The 18,506-nt window shown below is 47.7% G+C and overlaps 1 protein-coding gene across 3 annotated transcripts in view; it reads left to right on the top strand.

The window, feature by feature from the left end:
- The window catches only part of CYSTM1 (cysteine rich transmembrane module containing 1), a 28,970-nt gene that overhangs the window by 5,627 nt on the left and 4,837 nt on the right, over positions 1-18,506 (top strand). For all 3 annotated transcript variants that reach the window (XM_074604083.1, XM_074604084.1, XM_074604082.1), the window contains one exon: positions 6,461-6,708. In XM_074604083.1, coding sequence (XP_074460184.1) covers positions 6,480-6,708 — 229 coding nt within the window. In that variant the 5' untranslated portion in view covers positions 6,461-6,479. The remainder of the gene's footprint in view (positions 1-6,460; positions 6,709-18,506) is intronic.

The raw sequence follows: 18,506 nt of genomic DNA, 5'->3' as shown, positions 1-18,506 counted from the left end.
TGCTAACTGTTGGTTTTTTTGGGGGGAAAGTTGTCTAGGTGTTCCAGACTGTGGATCTGCTTTGGGGTTTTTTTAACTTATTAATCCCCCATTTGTTTTCAGAGGGCTTTCTTGCAGTGTTCCCTATGCAACAGAAGGCATTTAACCCCATTTCAGTACCCAGATTAGATTATCATCTCCCTCTGCCTACATAGCCTTTTATTTAATTGATTGTCTTGCATAGGAGATTGCGTTTGAAGGATATGACTTGCAGGCAACAGTCTATAGAGACTGGTATTTCTTTGCAGGTGGATTAGCAGCTGTGAACATTCACTGTGTAAAAATGCAGATGGTTCTTCTATGCGTGCTCTTTTCAGTTTTGCTAAGGTAATGGGGTGGTGTCAGTGCTAACAAGTAGAAGCAGATTCATACTGGTCTCCAGTCACTTTAAAGGCCAGAATTATGCTGACTTCAGAAGAGGTGCTTGGGAGCAGCAGCCTTGTAAGTGGCCTTTTGGAGGAGGGAAAAGGGTGAAACTGGGTCTTATCAGCAGGGTGTGAAGGCTTTTTTGTTTGGGAATCCCTTCCGCTAGCAGAAGTGCTTGCCTTCCATCGCTCTTTCCCTTGTTCTTTTCATTCTTGGTTGTTTTCCTGCATCGTGTTATGTTCTGACCAAAGTCCTACCTGTTCAGACCCTCATGCTGTGCTGCAGGGCTGCTCTTGTGAAGCGAGGTGGTGGTCAGATAGCTAAATGAGGCTGCTGATTTCTTTTTTTTTCCTGGTTTGGGGTGGGGGGAAAAAATCCTTCCCAGTGATTCCTAAACATAGATGGGATAAAGGTGAATCATAATCCACCATCTGCTGATGTGTAAAAAGGGGTAAATAGGTGGCATGCTGTGGATGATGAGACTTTCCCAGGTTGAAACTCAGGCTGTTTTCAGAGACTTGTGGATGGGTCTGATACCTGGTCAGTGAAATGGTGGAAGAGACTGTGCGTTGGTGAGTGAGCCATGTGTGTGAAAAGGATGGTCCTAGCTGTACGTGTGCAGTGATAGGCTCTACCTGAGCTGTTCCCACTCAGAAGGATCTTGCAGTTACAACCGGTACGGTGCAACTCGAGCTCTGTGTTTGGCTTGATGTATGGCAAGAGCTGTCCTGAGAGTGGGCTAGGAAAGGGAGAGAGAGCAGAAGACTGCTGCAGCACTGCGCAGCAGAGCTTCATGCAGCCTGCTTGCTCCCTCTCAGGCAAATGGTGAAACTAAAGGCATAGCAGTGGGTGGCAAGAATGACCAAGGAACAGGACAGGCTGTGTCCTCAGCTCAGGAGAGATGCCCGGAGAATAAAAAAGAATAGATTCCTGGGTGTGCTGGAAGAGGAGAGTCAGGAGCAGTGACTGACTGGTTGTGTAACAGCCGCATTGGTATGCTGACCCTGTGTGAGGCAGTAAGTTTAAAGCAATCAGAAAGAAGTAGGTATTTTCAAAGCTTAATGATGAAGTGTTTTTCTCTAAGGTGTATCGGTTGCCAAAATAGACAGGTTTAAAAAAGAATTATAGATGTAGTGTATACAAAGGATCATAGTTCTGTATATATATGTGTATGCAAAGCATCATAGTTCTGTACTTGCACCTTTTGCTAAGCCTTAGTCAAAGACAGGTTACAGGTGTAGAGGGACTTATGTTCTTGCATAGGGTGGTAGTTCTTGCATACTCGTATCTCTGTATGTGTCTCTATATATACATGCTTATATAGTGCCATATGTGTTCGCTGTATGACATATTGTGTGTGTACTTCAGTGATTTCTTTTTTACAGACCTTATGGGAGACAGTGCAGCCTTTTGGGGTATGGTAAGCTGCTTGTTTAAAAATAACCCCCTTCTGTTAGGGTAGGGGAAATAACATTTGCTCAGCAGTGTTGAACAAAGGAGTTTGAAGATAGCTTAAGGAATCTTAATGATGCATTAATGAACTTACCTCTTAGCAAAGGTACTAATGGCGGGGGGAGAGAGGAAGGAACAGGAACACATTTTGTCATTCTCTTCAGGTGAACTAGTAATTTCTCTACTGCTAACCAGCAACAGAGGACAAATGCTTAGCAACAGTCGAGGAAATCTTTCTTTCCTGGGTTTAGTGCTTAATGAAGTTTCACATTGGGTGAGACACTGTAGGGCTCTACTGGCTCTTCCTGATGGACCTCCTGCAGTGCCATGGAAAACAAAGGGTTTTACTGGTGCGTTGGCTTCTTTCTTTCAAGGTTTGTCTCCGGGAGGTGCTCATTGGGAAACCCACAGTTATGAGCCCTGATGCAAGCTCATAGGAGTTGGTCTTGGTTGCAGCTCACATGGAATTACTAGTTGGGGTGAAAACGCGCAGCAAAGCTTGACAGTATGTTTGACTAGGAGCTCAAGTATGTCTCTGAAAAGTATCTGCTTAATGAGTCAAGGCTCTGCCTTGCGAACATGTACCCAGATGAGTAAATAGGGCCAATAAGCATTTAAAATCATGTATGAGCTCATGAGAAGGAGGAAAATGTCACACGGTTCAAAAAGGGCAAGTAAGGAAGGGTATGTGCGTGGCAGTAACTGATAGTGGAGGACAACGAAACATTCTTCCTGAGAATGTAACTGAGGACAAAGACCATTGCAAGAAGGCTGACCTTCACAGCTGAGGCGGAGCTGGGAGGGAGTGGACAGAAGTAGTACTTAGGACCTCTGGAGGACCTGGTTTCCACAATCGCCTCCCGGTTTTGCTGAATAGCTTGATAAATTCTTTGGGAGTTTTCTCTTCTCATTCATCACAGATCACCCTGCCAATAAAACTCCCATACAGTTGCTGCTGAAACTGTTCTTGCTGGATGCTCTCCTTTACTTCTTGCCTAATCTCGGTTTTGTTACTTTACCCTCAACTTTGAGGGGAAAAGTAACTTCTTAATCTCACTCTTCATGTTTTCTGTTGTTCTTCTGAGGTCTCTGCCCAGGCATCTTTCTGGCTTTTAGTAGACTCCAGTTTTCTCTTCAGTCCCTCTCCTGCATTAACAGGCAGAAGCTCAGTTACTAGCTCCACTCCAAACCTGCCTCCTTTTCGGAAACTGTTTTGATGTGGCTAACGTGGAGCTGTTAAACACGCAAAGAGCACTGGTATTTCTTTCTTGTTCCCTATGCCACCACTTTCCTGTTTGCCCAAGCCATTGTCAGACTTGGGTTTTTAACTTTCTTTCCAGTTTCTCAGACTCTTCAGAGCTGCAGATGTGCAGTTTTCTTGAGTCATCTCTTACAACTGTTGGTTTTAGCCAGGCTCTCATCTTACCACACTCTTCCAGTGGTTTCTAAGCTTTACCACGTACAGCTGATAATCATCTCAAGACCTTTCTGCAGAGATGCTTTTCTGCCCATGTGGTTGCACCAGCAGTTGCACCAGCTCTCCAAAGGGCTTTTGGTATGGTTCCTTGCTGGGTGCTCTTATAGAAACCAGGCAGCTGTGGGATAGCGGGCAGGCTTCCTGCTTGGGTACTGATGGGAGCAGGGAAGGGAGGAAATGGCTAGCCCTGATGGTGGAGGATGGCCCCTGGGTGTCCCAGCACAAGTCCCCATGGCTAGGGAGCGGTGTGATGGCTGAATTTAAGTTATCCGCTGCCTGAATCTCAGTTCACTGCCAACTGAAGAATTGCAACATCATTTAAGCCTTCCTACAGCACTAAAATGGCAATGATAGCGAATGTAGATAAAATGAACTGATGCATATGAAGGGACAGAAGGGAAGACTGGACTTCAGTGAACTTCATGGGAAAGGATGGGCTGAGCTGACCGTCCTGTTGCGTAGGAGGGCTTCGGAAAACCAAAGTATGGATGTGACTCTTTGCTGGAGCTTGGCCATGATCACTAAAGCAAGCTGAGCCCTGGGGGTTCTTAAGAAAAGGTTTATGAACAAAAACCATGATCTGCAGTTTGCTGCCTTATGTGTATATATGCGTGTATATATATATACACAAATATATGTATATCTAGGGTGCCCACTTACAGCCTAGAACAGGCCTGGAGGGGCTGGCTCCTGCCCGAGAAGCAGAGGGTGGGCTGGGGCTCTTCAGCCTGGAACAGGGGGCTCCCACATGCCTCCTCCCCGGTTTGGCGAATCCCTAAATCCAGGAGGGTGACTGCCGATCGCTACCTCCTACAGTCACCCCAGTGGGGCAGGAGGCAGTTTTCCACAAGGCATGCAGCGGAGCTTTGGATCCCCTTGTGCTGGGAGCGGGCACTGCAGCTGTATGCCAGCTCAGGGAGACTGAGCAAAGTCAGGGGGGCGTTCACAGGGGTTTGCTGGTTGCCGGGGTCCTGTCCGGCTTGGGCATGAAATGGTTACCCTGCCGTGTGCAACAGTAGGTAGGTATACACGTGCTATCTCTGGCCTTGTTCTTCCCTGGGAACTTGCTTTTGGCTGCTATTTTGGGATGATTTTCTGGGTTAGATGAACGTTAGTGGCCCATTATATCCCAATTCTCTAGTTTGTTGCATTGAAGTGAGTTGTAGGGCTTGCTGACGGCCTTGCACTGAAGGGAGGATTTCCTTGCTGCAGACTTGGTAGAGGCATTGCAGTGCAGTACGGTGGTATAAGAGCCTCCAGTTAAACACGTTGTGCTTGTCCATTTTAAAATGAGCAGTTAAGCAGTCTGGCTGGCCTGGCAATGGGGGAAAAAAAAAATTCCTCTCATCCCTGGCATTGGTTAAACAGTTAAAACTCTTGTCAAAGACATTAAGAAATATCATTTGAAAGGTAACAGCACTGCCTTAGCAGTTAACTGGGACTGTGCCTAGCTTGCACAGCAAGAGGAGCATTAGAATGAATTCAAGTGAATGACAACTGCAGGCTAGCGAGGCCTGGAAAGACCCAGCCTGACAGCACTGAAGGGCTTCATCGTGGGAGGGACATCAGCCCTGTTCCCTGCCTCTGGAGTCGTTTTGAGTCGGCAGTGCTGTCCTGGGCATCGTGTGTGACCAGACTGGCTGTTACTGCGAGAGTGGGAGGGGGCCGCCTGCATGGGAGAGCCCCAAAGTGCCTGTACGGCGGTGAGCATCGTGATAGAAACGTTCAGGCAAGAGTGACAAGTAAATAAGCAGAGAGCCTGGGGATATTTCCTTGGGGAAACAGTCAGTGCTCTCTGAGGTGATGAAATAGCAAGCCATAAACAAACAAAGCTCACTTCAGCACTGTCAGGGACTGCAGCAGCTAAACATAGCCCCAGAGGCTTCACTTGCTTGGCTTCTGCCTGGCAGATGACTGCTCTGGGCTTGCCATAGAGTTACAAAGGTGAAATTCTTTAATCTGCATCATGCCAGAGCTCAGTGTAGATGTGCGAATGGTCTACTCTGGACTCAAAATCTGCACATACCCAGAAGTGGGCGCACAATACAGAGCATCCAGTCTAACCCAGCTGCCTGCCCTTTCCAACACCATCCAAAGGGTTGTCGGCCTCTCCTGCTCCATGCCGGCAGCAGTGAGCCTCAGCGGAGGCAAATTATGCTCCTAGTATTCCTTGCTGAAGCGCAAGGCGTGTGGGAGGAGGTGTGCTGCAAAGGGTGGCCCTTCTGCACCCTGTAATGGTAAAAGGAAATAGCAGGGTACAGCTACTTCAGTCAGGATGGTTCCTGAACACATGGTATTAAGGACACTTCTGTTTCTCAAACAGGGAGAAGCTTCAGAGACCTAATGTAAGAAATGGTTTGCTTACTCATGCTGCTTAGAGGTTAATTAAAGTTGCATTATTGTGACAGTCTTGTCTTTTGATGGCTGTACCATGAGTAATACATTAGGTAGGTTTTATGAACACCAACTCTCTGAGGTGTCATTAGTGTTGCTTTTTGAATGAGACTGAGTCCAAGGTCCTGACTGCTTGTGGCTGCTTAATGATTCAGTTGCATATTACTGGAAGAATACGCAATGTGGTGGGTTACAGTGTCATCAGGAAATTACTCGTATACAGTCTTGCTCCAGAGTGCTGGTCTAGATGCTTGTAACAATTAGCAGAAGTGTAATGGATGTTTGCATTCACTCTTTCTCCGGTCGAGGCTACCAGACATGTCTGGAATGGGCTGCATGTCTGCATGTTTGTTTGGTTTTTTTTTTTTTTTTTAATATCGACATAAAGTAATCACTTCTAAATCTCTCCTAAAAGCAATTTAATCAGGAGTGGAAGCAGAGGATTTTGCTTTGCAAGACTGTTAAATGTCTTAAGGTGAATAGCTGATGCATGACTGGAAAGCAGCAAGTCACTCTGCTGCTGAACTCATGTCACTTAAATCACTTCAACGCAGTCTCTGCCTCTGTGATAGGTTTAAAAATAAACTCGCTGCTTGATCAGGTATTTTGAGGTCTGTTTCTTAAACTTAATGTAGGCCTCTCTGGAGAGCAATCTGAAACGGGAATTACATGGTTGTGGATGAAGCGGACAAAAGCAAACCAGTTCTTCTGTTTGTTTTCCTTCTTCTGCAGGACAGATTGTGCATCCCACATGAACTACGAAAATCCTCCACCTTACCCTGGCCCGGGCCCAACTGCCCCTTACCCACCCTATGCACAGCAACCGGGTGGTCCTCCTGGCCCGTACCCAGGCTATCCTCCCGGACCTACTGGGCCATACCAGCCAGGCCAGCCAGGTTATCAAGGTTATCCTCAGTATGGGTGGCAAAACGCACCTCCGCCTCCAGGACCAGTGTATGCAGATGGGCCTAAAAACACAGGTATGCCTAGTGGCCGTGGGGTGATATAATCGTGACCCTTTCTTGTTTGCAAATGAGTGAGTATGTGTTGACCTTAAAATAATATGGTGGAGACTTGTTTGAAGTAGCGATTCTGTTTGTAGACTCTTTTCCTGCTTTATTTTGCTGTTATGTCTCTAACAGGTCTCTGCCTGTTGGAAGATACTGCTGGACATCCGTAATGCTGATGCCTCAGGGGAATCCTTATGCTGAGATTGTTATACGTGCTTTTTGCTGGCCTTAGGTTTGCCACAACTCTCATTCTGTCTGTCTTTTGGTTGATAAGCTTCACCTGAAGACCACACAGTTAAAGCTTGTAATATGCAAGTGTACAGTTACTACTAAATCAGTGTGCATCCGTTTTCTTGAGCCCATCGATATCTGTTCAAGTTATCTAATAGCGCCATTGAAACCGTTCATGGGCTTTTGGTTTTTTTTGGAGGCTATTATTGTTCTGTGGAAAAGCACAGATTTCTGGGGAAAGGGAGGACAGTGTAACTTATCTTGGTAGCTAGCTGGTCCATCTGTTGTGCCACATCCTTTCAATATGGTATGCTGGTTTACTCTGGCACCCATAGCTCTCGTGGGGCTCGCTGCAGTGCTTGGTGCAGGCTCAAATTGTCAGAGGAGGGCTGAGAAGACGATTGAGGGACCAGAGCATCTTTATATGAGGAGAAGCTGAGAGAGGTGGGACTGTTCAGCCTCAAGAAGAAAAGACTCGGGACAGGGAAGGGGTGGGGGGCAGCTATCCATGCGTATAAATGCTTGATGGGAGGGAATGAAGAAGAGGGAGCTGGACTCTTCTCAGGAGTGTCCAGTGACAGGACTGGAGACAACGAGCACAAACTGAAACATGGGGCGTTCCTTCTGAACACAAGACGATGCTTTTCTACTGTAAGAGTGATCAAGCACTGGCACAGGTTGCCCAGAGAGGCAGTGGAGTCTCCACCTTTGGAGATACTCAAAACCTGGCTGGACAATGGTCCTGGGCAGCATGCTGTAGCTGACCCTACTTGAGCACAGGGGTTGAACCAGATATCTCCAGAGTTCCCTTCCAACCTCAACTCTAGGATTCTCACAAGGCTGAGTTGTGGTCCTTTTCCCCATTAGAAAGAGGAGGATTTAGCTTGGGTTTTTTGTTAACTCTTTGTCTTGCTGGTAAGGACACTTGCATAGAGACCGAGTTTATTCTCATCAGTTTCACAGGCTTTGGTTGTAAAATCTCTGCTCGTTCATCTTGGGGTGTACTCGCCCCCTCACCGTCAGCACAGGGACTCACGCTGTCATGCCAACTCCAGTGCTGCCTTTCAGGCTTGAAGAAGCCTGAAAGATAAAGATCCTCATCCAGACTGGGGAGCCAGAAACCATCATCACCTCTCTTCCTGTGTTGCAGTGAATATCACAAACAGACCTGAGCTGTTGAGAAGAGTCTTAAGTACCTGTAGGTGTTCTGGCTATCTTCGGGGAGCAGCAGATGTTGCCAGAGCTACCAAGGGGGCTGTTCTGCAGGAGGGAGTGTGGGGGGCACTTCTGTAGAGGCACTGTGCTTTAGGTGGGACCTGCTCTCAGGAAGGAAAGGAGTCACTCAGGGTTTGCATGTGCTGGGTGTGTCTGGCATGGTCATGGACAGATGAACCTGGGGTGGAAAAGAAAAATCAGACTAACATGTACCTCAAATCAAAACCTAAGTAGGTGCGTTACAGCTGTGCGGGGACTTTGGGTACTGGTGCTGTAAAGACTGATGAAGTGGGTATCAAAGCTGACATCACTTGGAAAGTTATCAAGACTCAGACAATTCCCCCAAGGCCTTTACCACTATGTGAAACCGTCTTTGGCCGTTGCACATTAAGGTCATTCTCAACATACTGTTGTTGCCATGGCTTGGGACAACATGCGCTTGGGGCCTGCTCAGGGCTGAGGTCTATACGCATTTTCTGCATTTTGAGATAACTGCCAGCTGCGCCCCTCTACCACTTCACGTTACTCTGACTCAGCAGTGCACTGTGACAAAGGTCTTCTCAAAGCCCTGAGTTTTTGGGAAGCTGGAGCTTGAGAAGTTCCCAGCAAGAGTATTTCACTGTGGTGAATCCAAAGGAGACTTGACATAGGTGGGTGGACAGGCTGAACTGTGGAGAGAACATTTTCAAGAACTTTTTTTTGCTGCAAATGGTGGACTACTGGACCAGTGTATATAAAAGCGTCCCTGGATTTATATCTGATGCAAGATGTCAGGAATGCTCTGGTTTGGGTCTGGCCGGAGGACCCAAATATAAGCAGTGAACAATGGGTGTGAGTGAGTAAGAACCTGAATGAGTGGAAGTCATGAGTTCAGCTTCCTCTGTAAAAGAGTGAAAACCTTAAGGGCTTTCCTTTGAGAAGGAGCGGGTAGCAGCCTGGTGATACTTCCCACCACTACTACCTCACGGACTCGAAGTGTAATTGGGGTTTTCCCTGGGAAATGCACAGTTTTGGGGTGGCTAACAGGCATTTCTCAGTACTGGGGGAGAAAAAAAATTCCTTGTATCCCAGGTAGAACGTCTTTGGTTAGTGCAAGTGTCACTTTGCTGCTATAGCCACAAAAAGGGATATGCTAGCAGAAGCTGAAGGGAGAGTGGGTCTGCTGCCTTGGACAGTCTGGCTTTGAGCCAGATCTGCTGCCTTGGACAGTCTGGCTTTGAGCCAGATCTGCTGCCTTGGAGGCTTAAAGGATCTCATACCAGACTGGATCAGGGAACCAATGACACTGAATGTCCTCCGCTTAGATCAGGTCTCTGCTCTGCTTGCACACCTGTGGGCCAGCACAAGGGAGGAGGCTGGGAGATGAGAGAGGACGTGTGTCTAAGTGTTTGAGTGCGTCTTCACTGAGAGGCCAGGTTTATGCTGCAGGAAGAATGGTTTTGTTGCTAAACCAAAGCTAACACAACTGCAGTTCTGCAGAACAGCACCCTAACCCCGAAACCAAAGGTCTTCTGGTAAGTCCTGTCTTCGAACTGCTACCTATAGCCATATCTGGCCTCTGAACCCACCTCAGGAGCCTCCAATTTGCATTGCTTTTGTTGAAGTGGACGTAATGTACAAAACCATTTATTAATGTCAGCAAAACGAAGTCAGGGCTGTAACTTTGTGTTTTTCTGCAAAAGCTTTTCCTTTTTCTTGATTCTGCCTCTGTTAAACACCCTTTTTCCTCCTTGCTCCTTTTTGGCCAGTGTGTCAACCCGGAACCTGATAATCTTTAACAGAAGTCTTCTGAGATAGCTTTCAATGAGGTTTTGTTTAATGGTCACCCCCAGGAGTGTCTAACATAGAATGGGTGTCCCTAAAAAAAGCTAATTTTTAAAAAATCTGTTATACCATTACTGTATGTCTGTTGGTGTGGCTGAACCTCTGATATAAAAAAATTGACATCTAAATTTAATCAAGTCGTTACAGTCTGCCTAGCTGGTCTGAGACATGATTTAATGTGGTTTGTCAGTTCTCGTGGTGTTTCCAAGCAGTTATCTGGGAAGAGCTACTGTGTGGGTGCTTTCCTTTCAGAGCAGATGTTTTGCTCTCCTAGGTGATGTTGCTTAATCTAATGAATTAAGCTGCTGCAAGTAATGCATTAGTATTTCTGAACAAATGTGTGTCCACACTGAAAAGTGGGAAATTTGCTATACTCTAAATTTTATGCTTTAAGTTATTTTACTATGTAGGCAAACTGCAAAGTAAGCTCTTATATTATGGATCGCAGCCAGTGTGCTAATGTGTGGAAGTAATTATGAATCATATTTTGGTCTTGAGTGGATCACACAGATGGAAATAATTACTGCTGAGCTTTCAAAATGTGACAATAAAGTAGCATTTCATGGTGGCAGTGTTTTTTAATCGAACAATTTGTGGACTGTCTGGAGTAGCAATGGACGTAGCTTGTCCAGCTGGCCCATGGAGAAGAAAAATAACCTCATATTGCTCACTGTCTGTATTAAAAAGAAAGCTGCATATGAGATGTAACAGGAAAATTCCTTAAACTTAGTATTGGCTTTGTCACCCATGCTGTAGAAGAGCTCATGAACCCCCGAGCCTTGTTTCAAAGCCTGCTGTTGATGGACTCTTCAGGCTGAGCAGCACAGGCATGAGTTACGCTGGCTGTGCGTGGCGTGCATGCTGCAGCCATGCTTCTCCCCAGCGCCTGTTCCTCCGTATCCTCAGGAGACGGGAGCTGTAAGCCCAGGCTGGAGAGTTTGTCCCTTCCTGTTGGGGTAATGCTTGGCAAAGGTAGAAAACATCTAGGCTGGAAAGAGAAAGTGGGAGTGAGGACAGGTATCCTGGGAAGCGTATAGGGATGCTGCCCAGTTGTGTAGAGTTTGGGTCAGGAAGGCCAAGGCGCATCTGGAGCTGAACTCGGCAAGGGATGCAAAGACTAATAAGAAGGATTTCTAGAGGTATGTCAAAGGAAAGTCAAAAAAAGTGTACCTCCCCGTACACTGGCAAACTGCTAACAACAGAAGAGAAGGCTGAGATACTCAACTCTTGCCTCGGTCTTCGCTGGCAATCTCTCTCCCCACACATCTCAAGTGGATGAACCGCAAGGCAGGGACTAGGGGAGCAAAGTCCCTCCCAATGTAAGAGAAGATCAGGTTTGTGACCGCTTGAGGAACCTGAATATACAGAAGTCTATGGGACCTGATGGGATGTGTCCCAGAGTTGTGAGGGAACTGGCTGATGTAGTTGGCAGGCGACTCTCCGTGGTATTGGAAAAGTCATGGCAGTCAGGTGAAGTCCCCGGTGACTGGAAAAAGGGAAACATTGCACCCATTTTTAAAAAGGGCAGAAAGGAGGACCCTGGGAACTACTGACCTGTCAGCCTCACCTCTGTGCCTGGGGAGATCATGGAACAGATCCTCCTTGAAGCTAGTCTAAGGCACATGGAGGACGGGGAAGTGATTCGAGACAGCCAGCATGGCTTCACCAAGGGCAAGTCTTGCTTGACCAACCTAGTGGCTTTCTGAGATGGAGTGACTACACCAGTGGAGCTATGGATGAGGGAAGAGCTATGGATGTCATCTATCTGGACTTGTGTAAGGCCTTTGACACCATCCCCTACAACATCCTTCTCTCTGAATTGGGAAAATATGGATTTGATGGGTGGACTGTTTGGTGGATGAGGAATTGGCTGGATGATTGCATCTAGAGGGTGGTGGTCAATGGCTCAATGTCCAGATGGAGATTGGTGGTGAGTGGTGTCAGGGGTCCGTATTGGGGCCAGTGCTGTTCAATATATTCATCAATGACATAGGCAGTGGGATTGAGTGCACCCTCAGCAAGTTTGCTGATGACGCCAAGCTGAGTGGTGTGGTTGACGCGCCTGAGGGACAAGATGCCATCCGGAGGGACCTGGGCAAGCTCAGGAAGTGAGCTCGTGTGAACCTCATGAGGTTCAACAAGGCCAAGTGCAGGGTCCTGCATGTGGGTCAGGGCTACCCCCTGGTATCAGTACAGGCTGGGGGATGAAAAGATTGAGAGCAGCCCTGAGGAGAAGGACTTGGGCATAGTGGTGGGTGAAAAGCTGGACAAGAGACAGCAGCGTGTGTTCGCAGCCCGGAAGGCTGACCATATCTTGGGCCGCATCAAAAGAAGCGTGGCGAGCAGGTCGAGGGAGGTGATTCTGCCACTCTCTCTCATGAGACCCCATGTGGAGTACTGTGTCCAGCTCTAGGGCGTTCAGCACAGGAGAAACATGGACCTGTTGGAGCAGGTCCAGAGGAGGCCACAGAAATGATCAGAGAGATGGAACACCTCTCCTATGAGGACAGGCTGAGAGAGTCAGGGTTCTTCAACCTCGAGAAGAGAAGGCTCCGGGGAGACCTTATAGTGGCCTTCAGTACTTAAAGGGGGCCTACAGGAAAGATGGGGACAGACATTTTATCAGGGCCGGTAGCAATGGGACAAGAGGTAACAGTTTTAAACTAAAAGAGGATGATTTAGACTACATACGAGAAATAAATGCTTTACTCTGAGAGTGGTAAAACCCTAGCCCAGGTTGTCCATGGAGGTGGTAGATGCCTCATCCCTGGAAACATTCAAGGACGGGTTGGATGGGGCTCCGAGGAACCTGATCTAGTTGAAGATGTCCCTCCTCATTGCGTGGGGTTTGGACTAGATGTCTTTAAAGGTCCCTTCCAACCCAAACCATTCTATGATACCCGAAGGCTTGTTGGAGAAAGGTGCAGTCCATAACAGTGCCAAACAAGAACAAGTATATTCCACTCTAGACTGTGTAGAATTGGTTAGCCATGATGACGGTCTGAGTTGCGGAAATCATCTTGCAATTTATGTGGTAAGACTTAGTGGTGTTGGCCATATGACTCCCCTGTATTACAGCACTTTAAAGAGGGAGGCTGCAGCTGATAATGGCCGCTGGTGCCCCTTTGTCCCTTCTCCCAGAGGGGATGGAGTCCAGCGTGTGCAAGCTTGCACTCCCTCAGAGTCACCCTAGCTACTTCAGCACTGTTGGGCATGAGAGGAGAAACGTATGCTTCTCCTCCAGGTGGAGGAGCAGTGAGACAGAGGCTGGGTCACTTGCTGAGGTGGCACAGAAGACCTCATGGCCATGGCTTTGATGGTGGTTTTTTGTTTGGTGGTGGTTTTTGTTTTTTTTTTTTGATAGCTGGCTTCTGGGTTTGCACAGGCTACCGATAGCAAAGTCTCCAAAGAAACAACACTTCTTGCATCTTGCAAGGTCTAATAACTGACTTGGCTGTTGTTCATTAGAAGTAAACAACTTGACCTTTACTTTTAGAGCTGGTAATTTATATCCTGAGCCTGAGGGATATTATCCTTAAGAGTATCTGATTCATCTTCCTAGCTCTGTGAACTGACTCGTGCTGATTTCTGTCTGCAGCTTTCCTGCTGTAAAAACTGAGGGCTGTCTTCTTGTCTGTCCAGGCGTGAGTGCCTGGAACACCGTCGATCTGCCGTTCAGTGTCACACAGTGCTTTGGGTGGGTGGAGGGAACGCGCCTGCACTAGAACAAAGCTGGCAAACGTGCAGCGGTAGGAACGTGGTGCCTGTGTGGAGCATGGCATAAGGAGCTGGGCCTTTTTGGGCAGCAGGGGCTTGCTTAGGAGGAAGAAAATATCTCATTTCCCCACCAGTATTTTCATTATAGAATAATTTGGTATCAACTGGCATGAGGAAACAACGGTATCTGCTGACTGGTCAGCAGGTACTTTCTTGTCTATGTAAATTAGAGGTGAAATGTAATGCTGTTGATAATGGTGTGCTTTAAAAAGAAGTGGAATGAGCCAAAGTACAAAGTGACATACTAATTTTGAAAGCACTAGCTGATGTTAGCAATTTGCCCAGCTTAATTTCTCCCCACCCCCCCCATGCCCCACTGGTACATAACAGCGTAATGGATGAAGCTATTCCGTGCTGTGCCAGAGGGAACCAGGCTCTGGCAGCAGCCTTCCTTCCAACCAAAGGCAAACAAAGCCCAGTATTGCCTTTGACCTATTGTACACACAGGGTGGAAACCTTATTTCTGGAAGTTGATTACTTGTAGCAAAGCCGGCTGTGGTAAGAGTAATAGTCACAGTGATGCTGCCTGCCTCCTAATGTTTGTCCAGCTGCAAGAATAAACGGGTGACCTAGATACAGTCACTGCCTTCTGCTAGAGGGATGTATTTTTCCTCTTATGCAGGTCTGAGTGTGGATAGGAGGGGATCCTAATTGCTCTGGTTAGGCCCTCGCTTCTCAAACCGTGTCTGTCAAGCTGAGCCCTCCCCAGGAAAAGTTTATTTGGAGGGCAGAATGTAGCAATTCCAGTAGGTTTTCTCCCCGTATATTTACCCTTTCCAAGCAGTCTGTTGGAGCATTTAGTTTAACTGTTACTGTACCTTCAGGACCTGCAACTCCAGATGGCTGATGTCCTGCCAAAAAAAAATTTAAAATCTCATTTGGCAGTTGTCCTCTTATCTGCTTCTCGTACTGTAGTATGCATTAAAACCTGGCGTTCTCTCTCCCTGTATCATACCTCCCTCTGTCCCTGGCTCACGTCATCTGACTGCGCAAACAGCGGGGGCCGTTTACTGGCAAACAGTGCTGTCCTGGGGCTGATGTCTGACCTCACCTTCATTGCTTCTCACCCCCAAGGAGGGCATAATCTGAGAGGAACCTGATGCAAAGAGAAGGATTTCCAGTTTCAGGTCCTGTATCTGAAAACGTGCTTCAGACAAACTGGCTAAATGAGTCTAAGGCTGGCACTGTAGCGGATGGAATTAAATGAGGCTGCCCTTCTGGACAGCCCTTGTCAGCTGGGCACCTGGCCTGGGTGAGAAGCAAAGTGTGTAAGGCCTTTTTCCAGCACTGCAGGCGCTGTGCAGATTGTGGTACTTGAGCCCCGGGGAGATTGCTCAAGGAGACTCCTTCTGTGCCGAGTGACTGCTCGCTGTGGCATGTTCCCTTTGCTTTAAAACTGCACTTTGTCCCTCCTGTCTGTCTGCCGGAACACTCTTGCAAGACCCTTGTAAGGCTGAGTTCGTGCTGTGTAAATCACTGCAAGCCAGGTCTTATTTAAATCTAGAACCAATGCTGATTTTCAGTGGAAACACTGACTCAGGCTGAGGAATGTGCTGTTCTCAGCCATGTCGTTGACTTGGTGGAAGATGTCTCCTTGCCTTAACAGTAAACTAAGATTTCACTGATTACAAAAAAAAGTTAGAGGAAGTTCTCAAGTTCTGAACTTTCGGGAGATGTCTCTGTGTCTGTTGCAGTCTAGAATAAACTGAGAGGTCTGAGGCCCTGAATTACTGCACTTTTGAGCTGGGGGGAAGCTGGTTTCTTATATGACACATCTTCTGCACGCTTTCTAACCTGTGTGATGGGGTTTATAGTGCTTTGGAGTGCTGGCTGATGCCTGGTGACATCCTGCAGAGACTCGAGTACTCTAGTACCTAAGGTATGCTTTTCTCCTATGAGGAGTGCCTGTAGCCCTGCTTTTTAGAGATGTTGAATCCTTTCTGGGCACATCTGTGCTCCATAAATGCTGATTAGTATGACTTCAGTTATCTCGGAGATCTCTGAATCCCATCCCTGTGCGCTCAGGTGAGGAAGCTCACCTTGTTCCCAGCCCTGAGCTCAGCTGCAAGAAAATCTTCTGCACAGTTTATGATCAGACGTAACTCGTGCTTGGAGCACATGCAGTGTGCAAGAGGGGAGCAACTTTACTTACCCTTGTGTGAAATGTGGCCAGTGCTGCATTGGCTCTGGAAAGCTCTCACTTGGCATGGTAATTTCCCTGAAATGTGTTGCCTGTTCAGCTCCCTGAAAGCTGAAACAGCTCTCTAGGGTGACCGTAAGAGCTTCTCAGACTAGCGGGAACTGAAAGGCAGGAATTTTCCTAACCTGCTGGATACAGTCATGCAGCCACGGAAGAGGGCAGGTCTGATACCAGTGTGGGTAGTTACAGATCAGTCACTTCTGCTTGAGTCCAGGCTGAAATCTGGGCTGGGTCAGCAGCAGTCTGGTGGCAGAGGGGATTTGCATGTGAAACTACCCGTACTCGCTGCCACTTTGCTTCCTTGATACTTGAGTTTTGCTCAGGTGACTCTGGTGGTAGAGCCTTCTGTGTTTGGAGCTGGGGATTGTGAAACTTGCTCTGAGCGTTTTGCAACTTTGGAAATTTTTTTTTTTTTTTTTTTGCTTGGAAGTAGGCTATTGTATTTCCATCTGGCTCTGACTGGTATCTGTTTCAGGAGTGTGCTAAGGTATTTCCTGAAATCTGAATAGGGTGTCAGTAGAGACTGAGCGTACAGTGAAAGCCTCTGGGCAGGAAGGAGTTGGGGGGCCAGGGAATGTGACGTGACAGGCGTGAAGCTGTAAAGCATGGGCAAATATCCCCAGAGAGGAGAAAGAATAATTAAATGCCTTTCTTGACAAGGGAGTTAGATCTCATCTGTGCCCAGACTGTGCCCTGGAGGTCTTGTGGGCAAGGGAGGCCTGTGGCAGAGACGAGACATGTTGGCAGCCAGTGTGAAAACTTTAGTTGAAGTCCTTGCATCCCTCTTCCCCAGCCATGCAGTCTCTTCTTCTGCACTTGCTGCCTGTGCGGGGTTTACTCCAGGACACGCGTCTGGCTGGGAGGTCAGGGCTGGGTGTTCCTTCCTCCTGCAGTGCTGGGTCTGCAGCCCCAAAGAGTGGCTCAGAAACACTTGATTTCTAGTCACTGTCACCTCTGCGTCCTTCGGTTGCAGCTAACGCCCTTGTACTGTCTGTCCCTTCTCCTGAACAGAAGGACTTTCACTAGACTTGGGTAAGAACGTTTTGAAGGTCGAACCAGATGCACAGACTGACTTGACTTAGCAATCTGCTGGAGGCAGCGCTTAACCCTGTAAGAAATTATTATTAAAATGGTGTTGTGCAGTCTTAAGCAAGACTTCCTGTTTGCTGGCTGGACAAGCAAAACCAAATCTCTTGGCGCAGAAGCAGCGATAAAACCCGCTTTATTTACATGTGGGAAAAGATTTACTGGTCCCTTCTCTACTGTGTGCTTCCTCCCAGATGAGAAGACTGTGGTATTAATACTTCTGCTCTGAACAGCTGTTACCGTGGCAGTCAGCTGTTCAGACACCACGGGAAGAGCTTTTGGTCAGCAGTAGCAGTGGTTGGTAAACTGCTGTTGCCGCTTCCTCTTGCGTGCTCCAGGCCTTGCCTAACAGGAGCGTAAGCCTCTTGTGTGCATGCAGAGTGGTTCTGAGTGCCAGCACGCAGCTGGAGCTAAAGAAGAAGTAAACTTCAGGACTTACTGCTTTTCTCATGCTCCTAGCCCTCTCGCCTTAGGAAGAGGAAGGAGTCCCCGCAGCTGGTTGGTGCTAGGCTGGGCCGACGCTGGGGGTGTGCGCACTTCGCTTCTTCCCAGGCGGCTGACTTCTTGGCTGAGCCTGCCCCTTGGCTTGCCTGAAGTGAGCCCTTGCTTGCTTGTCTGTCTGCCTGGGTGTCATACCTGAAATACCTAGACAAGGGCCAGGGCCCCCGGTGACTGCAGCAAGACTTCTGGGAGGGCTTGCGGAGCTCAAGGGCTCTCGGGTGGCGTCGCTGCCTGCTTTCTGGAAGGGCTCCCCCTGTAAGTAAGTGGGTACCTTAACGGTGACATCTGTGCCTGGCCCCTGGGACAGGATGGGCTGGTTCTATCATCAAAGCCAGTATCCTTGTACTGTGGTCCTTGTAGACCCACTGTGATAAGGAGCGCTACAGTCTAAGGTCGCGATTTTAGTTTATGCCAAACCGGGTGAAAAGTACTGCTCCTGCCTTTCCCTCATGGAGGTAATGATTAACGTATAAATTAGGCATGAGAAGAAACAAAATGTGTATGCTTAAGATAAAGCAGGTTGTACATGAAATAACAAGGTATTGTAGTATTTGTTTTAAAAACAAAGTGGGAGTTATTTGCACTGGATTGTGCAGGCTGGTACTGTGTGATTACAGGGAGTGCTACCATTTTGGGGACAAGCATGATTCATTGTGATCTGTACTCTCTAAGGTTGATTAGAAGATGGGAGGGTCTGCTCAGCTTACACCCTCTCCTATCCTGCTTTAGAAAAAACAATGGAAGCATCAAAACTTGAGCCTAAAACTGAGCGCTGCCTAGTGCCTCCGAGAGAAATCACCCTTGTTCCTCTTCTGTATCGGACCGCCAGTCCCAAAGCGCTAATGGGCATCTGCTCGTTGTGCAAAGGACCCTGCCATGCCATGGGAGATCTTCGGAGTGCCTGACCTTGGTCAAAAAGAGAGGCACAAAGCAG

This window comes from Larus michahellis, chromosome 11 (genome assembly GCF_964199755.1).
Source record: "Larus michahellis chromosome 11, bLarMic1.1, whole genome shotgun sequence".
Taxonomy (NCBI): Eukaryota; Metazoa; Chordata; class Aves; order Charadriiformes; family Laridae; genus Larus; species Larus michahellis.
This window is presented reverse-complemented; position numbering and strand designations above follow the sequence as displayed.